We start from the raw sequence: 10,852 nt of genomic DNA, 5'->3' as shown, positions 1-10,852 counted from the left end.
TATTTATAGGAAAAAAATTGCAAAGAGAGTTCTCAATGTACTTCTACCTAGTTTCCCAATTGTTGACCATCCTATTATGACTATGGTAAATTTCTTAGTATTAATGAACCAATATTGGTTTATTACTATAAAGCAAAGCACATAGTTTAGATTTTTCTAGTTTTAGCCTAGGTTCTTTTTTTTCTCTCTCTCTTCTGTGCCATAATCCCATCCAAGATCCGGTTCTTTTTTTCTCTCCTGCGCCATAATCCCATTCAAGATCCCACATTTATGTTGCCATTTCTATTTTAGTTCCTCTTAATTGGGACAATTTCTCAGATGGTCCTATTTTTAATGACTGATGGGAAGCGACCATTTTTTTGGGGGGGTAACAGAGGGACCAGTTGGGCCACACCCAACAGTGTTCAGGGTTTATTCCTGGTTCTACACTCAGAGGTCACTCCCAGCAGTGCTTAGGGGTTTATGTGGGGTGCCAGATTGAATCCGGGTTAATGGCGTGCGAGGCAAGTGCCTTATCCCCTATATTATCTCTCCAACCCCAGTCACAGTTTTGATGACCTTTACTTGACCTAAAAAGTTTAGAACTGCAGAATGTCTCTCTCTCTTGGAATTTGATGTTTTTTACTCATTGAGGCAGGAGTTGTGGGTTTGGGGTGGAAGCTGACAGAGGTAAGGTGACACTCTCATCACATCATTTCAAGAGTATTTACTAGCAGTTTGCCTTTCTACCTGATAGTGTTGGCCATGTTTTCCCATTATAAAAGTAACCCTTTTTTTCTGTTTTTTTTTTTAATGGTAGTCTTTTAAGGGCAGTCATGTGAATTTCATACATAATGGGTGGGAATTTAATTTCCACTGCTTTAAGGGTGGGGAGTAGTTACTAAATTACTTCACCCATCTATTTTTCATCTATTTTCTTCAGTATCACTATTGTGGAGTATGAAATACTCCAGTCTAAACTAATTATTCACAAAATAGTAAATGCACATTCTACTGTTAAGCATAGAGAACAGTAGAGCAGAAGAAAACAGAAGATTTTACTTTACAAGAGTTTGTAACAATTTTTAATAATCAAATATTCATCCTAAGCCATCCCTGTTAAATTTTACAGTTCCTCTTCTTCTACTTTTGATGTACTATTTTTGATTTTAGAAACAAACAACAAATTTCCCCTTTCAATACTAAAATTAGACCTAGAGTGTAGAGTATTACGCTCTGAAATTGATAATATCCTATAGAACTCCAACCCACACCTGTTTTAGAGATGCTTCCCTAGTGCTATGATTTTCAAACAAAGCCAGCACAAGGCTTTGTCTCATTTAAAAGTTATGCACGCTTCATATACATGATACACAGATAAAATGTATTCTATATGTATAAATGTATATATAATATGCATTATGTGTAGATACGTATATCTGTCTAAATATACAAATAGGTTAAAAAATATATATAGCTGACTTCCCATACCAAGTCACTATTTAAAATAAACTAAAACTCACAAAATTGCAACTTATATGCTTTAACTCCCAAGAATGGGTTTCTTTGGTTGTGTTTTGTGACATACCTTCTAGCCTTTAAGTCAGAAATGAATTTGTACCCTATACTTTTTCTTTCGAGTCTTTATGTGTGTATTGGGACCACATTGGGTCATGCTCAAGGATTACTCAAGGGTTTGTGCTCAAGAATAATTTCTGGTGGGGCTCAGGAACCATATAGAATGCTTGGGATTGAAATCTGGTTGGCTAGGTGCAGGACAAGTCCTTTATCTGCTGTGCTATCTCTCCAGCCCCTCACTATATTTTCTAACCAGATTTTCAGTAGCTTTTTTTGACATGCATTCCTCTATCATTCAGCAAAACAAACAGTTCTTTATAGATACTCACCTGAACAAAGTCTCCTGAAACCCGCTCCTCATCCCCCCAAGTGTTGCTTTTGAAAATTGATTGTGTGGTCAATTCCCTTTTCCTCTCCCTTCAGGCAAATGTGTATTTCACCTCCAAAAGCTGGAAAGATGATGGAAAGCTTTTGACGGTTGGATCTTTGTATGGTAGTATCTGCTATATTTACTATATTCTACTGAACTCTTTTTTTTCTTTATTTACTTTGTTTACATTATATATGCAATTTCTCCGGATGTCCCAGCTCCTATTTGGAAGAAGGCAGGCTAGTGGGAAATAAACACGTATAAACAGAGTTCGTGGTGGACGCTGGCAAATAAACCACGCAGTTTCCAGAAGGAAATACAAAAGTGAGAAAAGAGCTTCCAAAAATTGCCAAAGTTGAGCTGAAAAATAAAATGTCCAAATACCTTTTAAGCGGTGGGAGAACTTCTTAAAAACTTAGACCAAGAACTTTTTTGGGGGGAAGAGGGTGCGGGGGAGAGCCAGCAGACGCAACACTTCGAAATTAAATGAGTTCCCATTGACGGTATTCTTGGCTATCATCCTCCAGTCTAGACCAAATGTTCCAGATCTGGCTCAGTTAAAGATCAGGCTTCTTTGAACTTGAGTTTGTAAGAAAGCAATTCCGATCTCCCTCCCACCCCCTCCTTCCGCGCTGTACTACTCTGGCTCACTATCCTCTCAAAAATAGACCCTGGGAAACAATCGACTGATGCGCCATTTCCATCCTATAGGGTTTTCAGGTTTGACATTCAGAAGGGGGGCTGGAGGCGCGGAACCCCGGGCGTGCTTCAAAGCGGCCGCCAGCCAGTGCCGCTGTAAGCCCGCGCAGCGGCGGGTCTCCGGCTCCTGTCGCGTTCGCTCTGCGCCGACGCGCGGACAGATCCCGGGGAGTCCCCGCGCCGGGAATCTCCCGCCTGCTGCGCGCCGCGCGGGCCCACGGCTGGAGCACGTGGAGCGTCGGGGCAGCAGAGAGGCGGCTCCAGCGCAGCCGGCGGAGACATGGAAGGTGGGTGAGCCTCGGGCCCGCGTCGTTTTCTTTTTGCTTTTGCCTCGGGGGGGTGGGGGGTAGGGGGGCTCTTTGTAAAGCTCGACTGGCTCGCGCTGGGCACCGAGCTGCCTCCTGTATCTCGGTTTTGCTTCTATTTCTTTTCTCAAAAGTAAACAGGAGGCACGAGAGAGCGCGTCGGGTTTCAGCTCTCGTTTGCAGCCCCGCACCCGCGGCCAACTTTGGAAAGTGCTACCTTCTCTGCAGTTTTATTTCTGGGGAATAGGGTGTCAGACACGAGGGGTATACTTTTAAGTCTGCAGAGGAAGAGGAGTTACTGGGCGAGCCCAACTGGCTGAACCTAGGCTGGAATAACTAATTCTTTTGGGTTTTCTTTGGCTCCTTTTTTTCTTCCGAGGGTAAATGCTGTCACCTAGGAAAGGTACTTTGGGAAGATATTTTGTAAGAAGTATTTTGGCCCGCTTGCGTGGGCCCTTAGAACTCGATCTCCCAATGGTGGTTCTTTCGCCACAGCAAAAGGGCAGGCCCACATGGAGAGTTTCATTTGAATTGATTTTGAGACTCATGAAACTATCCCTCTCAAAACTGTTTTCAATATGTACTTCCTGACCAGAGCAAGAATTGCTCACAACTGTTGTTGTTTTCAACAAGTGTTTCTAAAATGTTGAAAATCGCAGATGCCTGTCAAGTCGGGAGAGCTGGTAACAGTTCGTGAGAAACGGAATCGTTCCATTAATCTGCAACACTGACACCTAACTCAAGCATTATTTTGGTAGACCAAGCACATTTTCTTCATAACAATGGAAGGATCTCTTATTGCCAATGAACTCTCGTCTTTGGCATCGTTGGGTCTGGACTATACGCAGTTATTAAAGTCGATGAAATACTTTGGGATTCAGGATATACATATAGATGGTAAAGTTTTGTTCCATAGTAAAATTTGAGGGCAGAGTTGTGATATAAACCCTCATTTTGTATATAGGTGTGCTTTTAATTTGTGTGTGTGTGTGTGTGTGTGTGTGTGTGTGTGTGTGTGGAGGTACCACACCCGGCGGTGCTCAGGGATTCTGACTGTGCTCAGGGAGCCATATGCGGTATGGGAAATCAAACAGGGCTCGGTCATGTGCAAAAGCAATCTCCTTAATCCCTGCACTATCTCTCCGGCCCTCAGTTTATTTTCCTTGCCCCAATCAGAAATTTTCTCCCTTGGAGTACAATACCTAATGAAAAGTCTTGCAAGTATGCACTTAGTGTATATATAGAAATTTTAAAAAGGATAGTTCTGAATAATGATGCAAACATTTTCTCTTATGAAAAATTATGCTTTTACTTTCTTAAATCACTAGGGTTTAAAAAGCAGCAAAAAACTGAATATTTAAAATTATTTTTGAAGTGTTGTTTAACACAGGAAAGGGAAAAAATCAAGTTGCTGTACATGCTGAACAAATAAATTTTAAAAAGTTCTAATGCTTTACTTTTTAAATGATTTAAATTTCTTAGACTTTAAATTTTAAATTAATTTCTGAATTTGTGAATTAAATCAGTACTTCAGTTATCTTTTCCTGACTTTGTCTGTATCACATCTCAAGAATAATGTGCAGAATCTTATAAATCTATGGAAACAGTAATATTTTTCTGGAAATGTTAGAATTAGTATAATTCTTTGTTTTAACAAAGATATTATTAACTGAATAGCATAATTTAGGAAATTAATGCCTTGATGAAGACTTTGAATAAGGAATAAAAATATGTAGAATTTAGCTCATAACGTACTGACGGTAAGAGATGTAACAGACTAGTGATGAGTTGTGAGTTTAGATAACTAGATTACTAGATCAAATTTATAGGCCCATAGAATTAAATGGTGTATAGAGAAATGTGAAAATGGTGTATTTTTGAGAAAACTTCACTTAAGTTCTTTAAAAAAAATAATGATGTGACATAAACTATATTAAACATCAGGTTTTTGAAGACAATACTTGCCGGAGTAAAATATCTAGTTCATTAGAGCTACCTAAGAGTGATCTGTTCTATATGCTTGATATGTAGAAATATTTCAATATTATTCTAATATTTTGGTGTCAAGTTAGAATAGATATTTGATCTAGAGTGTAAAATATTTCCTTTCTTGGCAGTGTAAGAAAATAGGATACTTGATGGAATACTTTTATTTTCCGCTGATTTGTGGATCACAAATCAGTGACCCAAATGCTGGTTTATTTTTACTGTTTTATTGACCCGTCAGTGGCTTAGAATATTGTGGGCTCTTGTGAGTTCGCTTCACCTCTCCAAATGTGTGTAATACTCGCCATTCTCACTAGCAGAATTCCACTAGCCTACCACCAAAGGACCCTTCTCCTCTTTTCTCCCACCCACCCTCATCATACCTTCTGGTAACTACCATGATTTTTACCAAATCTGGGAATTATTTTTGCTGTTTTTGTTTTTTTGCCAGTTCATTTGTTTTAATTGTTCACATTTTACACATGAGTGAAACCATGTAGTAATTGTCTTTCACTTCCTTGCTTAGCATAATCTCTTCAAGTTCCATCCATTTTGTTTCCAAAGGCATGCTTTCCTCTTTTGAATGGCCGAGTAATATTCTGCTGAGTGTATACCAAGCTTCTTTATCCAGACATCTCTCAATGAGCATCTGACTATTTTATATTTTAGAATAATACTATTATGAACTTGGGCTACAAAAATCCTTTCAAAGTAGTATTTTTACAGCTTAATATGAAATGAAAGGCAGTATCATTGGTCTTTCCTTTAGCTTGTAAACATTTTTTATCCATTCATATTTTCATAGACAATTTTTTTGAGGGGAGACTACTTCTGGTCATGCTCAGGAGTTACTCCTGGCTCTGCACTCAGGAATCACTCCTTGCAGTGTTTGGGTTACCATATGGGATGCCAAGGATTGAGCCTCGGTTGATGGCATGCAAGGCAAGCGCCTTACCTGCTGTACTATCTCTCCAGCCTGAAACAACTCTCTTGCAGTCTCCTTGGACCACTGTTCTGACTACATGCTAATAGTTGGCATATTTTCATTGGGGATGTAGAATGTAAACCCCTACATGAAACATTCCCATGCATCCTTGATGTCAGCGTCAGCTTCTCACTTCATTTTTTTTTTTTTTTGCAGTAGCCATTGTTCATTTCTTGGTCTCCTGTGAATTCCATGTTTGAGACTCACAGAGTTCCAGGTGGTAGAATTTACTGGTCCTTTGTTATGAGTAGAAAGGATAAAGTGAGAAAAACTTAAAGGACCAAAAGCCACTGGAATCCTAGGAGTCTTAATGGAACCTAGTTCAGTTTGTAAAAGCCTCGGTTCATATATCCTTTCATTCAGCTGTGGTTGAATGTCTTAGCTTCCATGCCTTAGCTCAGAGTTTTCTGTTCTTTACCTGGTTCTCTTTTCTTTCAGAGCTGCTCAGGCATCACCAGCATAAAGGCTGATGACTTTGGAGGATCTTTTCCTGCTTTTTTGGGTGATTACCCTGACTGCCCAGTCCCTCACCTCCTTCCCTAGGCTATGAACCTTTGCTTTTTCTGCAAACTTATTCCAGTTTTATTGAAATTATTGATGGATTTAGGCACTTATTCTCCCACTGGTCATTACGCTTCTTAAGAGCAGAGTGTTTTATTTTTGTATGCTCCATGCAAGAACAGTTCCTGGTTCATAGAATTTCCACAGAGTTTGTTGCGTTCAATTCAGAAAATAGCGACAAGTAATTTTTATCATGTTTGTTGTGATACTCTTTTAGAAAATTTGGGTCACATCTCACAGTCCTCAGGGAACCATGTAGGATCAGGGATTCAGCCCTTGAGCTATCTTCTGGCCCTCATCTGATACTTTTTTATCTCATTAATACAAATTTGTGAGTGAAAGACTCATGCTAGCTATTCTTTGATAGAATATTTTAAGTGTCTTTTTTGGGGGGGTTGTTTTTTGGGGCCACACCTGATTCTGTGCTCAGAGATTACTTCTGGTGGGCTCAGGGGACCATCTGGGTTGGTGCCAGAGATTGAACCCAGATATGCTACATACAAGGGAAGTGTCCTAACTCCCTGCACTATCCCTCTGGTCCTAAAAATGTTTAAAAATACTTAAATGGTAAAACAAAAACAAAACTTAGGAAATAAAAATGTTACATTTGAGGTCTTTTTGTGCTATTTTTTGCCTTAAAGCTAGGCATATCACTTAACTATTTTTTTGGTATTGTTTTGGGGCCAAATCCAGTGTTGCTCAGGGCTTAATCCTGGTTCTGCAATGATTGTACATGGTGAAGTTCAGAGTCCCATAAGAAGTGTGGGGGATTGAACCTGCACTGACTGCATGCTAAGCAAACTCCTTACCTGCTGTACTACCTCACTGGGCCCTTAAAACCAAATCTGCCCCCCTCCCTTTTTATTGAATACACTGGTACAGAGTTGTTCTTGATTAGATTTCAATCACAATGTTCCAACACCCAAACCTTTATAAAACCAAATCTTACCTATTAGCTTCATGCCAACAGATTTAGGATCATAATTATCCCATTATACTGTGGATCAAGGACTTGAGCAATGGCTCAATAGGCTGAGTGCTTGCTTTACAAGAGGGAACCCCAGTGTCATTCTTGGCACTGAACCCTCCACCCAGAATTGTTAGGTTTGACATCACACCCCCACCCAACAACAACAAGGCCGGGAATAGCCCCTGAACACCATTGGGTGTAGCCCAAAACCAAAATGAAACAAAATACAGGCATCAAACACAAGCAGAAGTTTACCTTCTTTATTAGTAAAATATAGGTGCTGCCATAAATTAACTTAAAGCTAGATTGGTTTTATAGATCAGTCATAGAATTAGTGCCTCAAATGTGTGAGACCTGAGGGTTGATCCCAGCACTATAAAAACAAATTAGTGAATAGGCATAGGCTTTTCCAGTATACTTCAAAGATATATTATTATTATTATTAGCTTGCTATTCATACACATGCATATAATGATACTTATTTGGGACTAAAAGATTATTGAGAGTTCTTTTTTCAGAAATTTAATATTAATTAGCTCTGAGCAGTGATTGAGACAGAAACCTGTCTGTAGCAATAAGTGCTCAATAAATGTGGGTTTAATTTTGGGCTAAGAATTCATTAATTATTGTAATGAAACCCTAAGGAACATAGGGAACATACAGTGAATACTACTCTCTAGTCTTAAAAATACAGTTCTCTGGGACCAGAGAGTTGTGCAGTGGGTAAGGCCCTTGTTTTGCACATAGCTGACCCAGATTAGATCTTCAGTTCTTCATTTGGCCCCTCTGAGCTGAGTCCCACCAGGAGGGATCCCTGAGCCCACCAACCAGGGAAAAATTTTCACTAACTGGTATATTATTATAATCAGCAATCATAAGGGTAATCCAAAGACTTTTTTAATAACTTAAAATATAAATAATAAAACAATAATTACAATATATTTTATTGATATTGTATGAAGTTATTTGTATACAGTTATTATTATTACCATATAAACTTTATCCCCAGGAATTCTAAAATCATCTTTTCCATGTAAATTGAAATATTCCTTTTGCATCCAAAATTAAACTTCTTTTGTTCATTTGTTTTGTTTTTTGGGTCACACTCAGAGGTGCTTAGGGCTTACTCCTTGTGCACTGGTAGATCTTACCAGTGGATCTTACCATATGTGGTGCCAGGGATTGAACTGGGTTAGGCCACTTCAAGGCTCACACCTTAACCCCCATACTGTCTCTCCGGCTCCCAAAGGATAAACTAGGTGTTTAATAATAGATATGAAACAGAAAAAAATTGTTTATGAAACAGTACTCATTGTCAGTAATCCAAAAATAGTTTATCTCCTGACTTTTAAAAAATATCAATCAACTTGGCAGTATATCACAAATTGTTTTTAATGAGTGAGTATTCTTAGAAATGCAGTTTTTGACACATCAGGTTATTTATGGGTTTAAAAGAATTTTCTTTGAGGTAAGAGAAAAAGGAAATATTTCTATATTTTTTTTATAACATTTCTGATGAAATTCAAAGCTTTAATTTTCGTAGTTAACTCTTGATTATCTAAGTATTATGTACTTGGAGGGTTTTTTTTTTTTGCCTTTTGGGTCACACTTGGTGATGCACAGGGGTTGCTGCACTCAGGAATTACTCCTGGTGGTGCTTGGGGGACTATATGGGATGATGAGAATTGAACCCGGTTCGGTCACGTGCAAAGCAAATGACCTACTCACTGTACTATCACTCCAGCCCCTTTACTTGGAAGTTTTGAAGTAAAAAGTTATATTCAGAAAAATGTGAGGAGAGTCAAAGACAAAGAAGTATACCCCACAGATTGTTACTTGGGCAGCAGAGAATGTGCCTGATAGAGCAGTCCTGGGTACACTGTAGAACTGCCATTATGTTTATTTAGTATATTAATATGTGAACTGCTTGTGTATCTGGTGATTTTAAAATGTTTTATTTATTTATTTTTTGGTGTTGGGGATTGAATCCTGAGATTCATACATGTAGAGCAAGTGCCCTACTGCTGAGCTACATTGCCTGCCTTTTGTTTATTTGTTCCATTTTTAATGGTTAAAAAAAAAAAGAGGGACAGTCGTCATATTGAAACTAGTTAATAGGAGTAGCCCCTGAGCACCACTGGGTGTGGTCCCCAAACAAAAAATAGCTCAGGAATTACTTCTGGTGGTCCTTGGAGGACCATATGGGATGTCAAGCATTGCACTAGTTAATCCCTAATTAACTAGTTAACTGCTGACTAATTCGACAGAGGTGCTATTAAAGGTTAGGTAGAAGAGTTTGTGATATTAGCTGAATCTACCAAGATTAATGGTGCCATCTTTTTCTAGTTTAATATTGGCTTCACTTTGGCCAAATAATATCATACCTTCTAAGTTCAGATTTATTTAAATGTTTCATTGCATTCTTATTTATTGAAGCTTTTCAATTTCCACAATAAACTATTCCTCAACACAAATACTTTGATTTTTAAAGTTGAGAGTAATGCAGGACTGGAGCGATAGCACAGCAGGTAGGGCGTTTGCCTTGCACGCAGCCGACCTGGGTTTGAATCTCAGCATCCCATATGGTCCCCTCAACACCGCCAGGAGTAATTCCTGAGTGCAAAGCCAGGAGTAACCCCTGAGCATCGCCGGCTGTGACCCAAAAAGCAAAAAAAAAAAAAAGTTTAGAGTAATGCATTTCAGTTAGAGCTCTCACAGTACTACCAATTCATTTGTGAAGTGATATTTATGTGAGATACCATTAGCTTGTCAGAGTATTTCCTGGAATTGTAGCCATATAGACTTTGTGGATATAAGAAATATATCATGCTAACCAACATTTGAACTTTTTTAATTGTTAGGATGTACAATTGGAGTAAATATACAATTAGTACTAGTCTGAAACCTGGAAGTAATTAAAAATTTTTGTTGTTTTGGGGACCACATTCAGTGATATTCAGGGGTTACTCCTGGCTCTGTACTCCGGAATTACCCGTGGTGATATTTGGGGGACCATATGGGATGCCAGGGATTGAACCCAGATTGACTTTGTGCAAGGCAAGCACCCTACCAACTGTAGGATAATCTCGCCAGCCCCTGGAAGTAACTAATTTTTATAGTATTTAATACTTGATCATTTTGCCATTTGTCGTCCTTGATCTCTATAGGTCAGAAATCACTTGCTAAATACTCATTAATACCTGAATATATGCTACTTTAAGTGTGAACAGTTCTACGAATGGGTGTCAGAAGCTAACTTGATTTAGAGTTCATTTGAATTTCAAATGTATCATATACCAAATTTGAATGTAGTGAAGATGATCAGTACAAATTGATGCTCTAACCTCAAAGTAAACCTACTGTGACCAACCCTTTCAAAATATTAATATTTTAGGAATATGATGAGTAAGACTGGTTCT

General features: G+C 38.6%; 1 protein-coding gene across 2 annotated transcripts in view; it reads left to right on the top strand.

The window, feature by feature from the left end:
* Positions 1-2,815: 2,815 nt before the first annotated feature.
* Positions 2,816-10,852, top strand: part of IKZF3 (IKAROS family zinc finger 3) — an 82,396-nt gene continuing 74,359 nt past the window's right edge. For both annotated transcript variants that reach the window (XM_056127938.1, XM_056127937.1), the window contains exon 1: positions 2,816-2,913. In XM_056127938.1, coding sequence (XP_055983913.1) covers positions 2,907-2,913 — 7 coding nt within the window. In that variant the 5' untranslated portion in view covers positions 2,816-2,906. The remainder of the gene's footprint in view (positions 2,914-10,852) is intronic.

The sequence above is a fragment of the Sorex fumeus genome, unplaced genomic scaffold, assembly GCF_029834395.1.
Source record: "Sorex fumeus unplaced genomic scaffold, SorFum_2.1 ptg000063l, whole genome shotgun sequence".
Lineage (NCBI taxonomy): Eukaryota > Metazoa > Chordata > Mammalia > Eulipotyphla > Soricidae > Sorex > Sorex fumeus.
The sequence above is the reverse complement of the archived record's forward strand: the minus strand, read 5'-3'. Positions and strand labels throughout refer to the sequence as shown.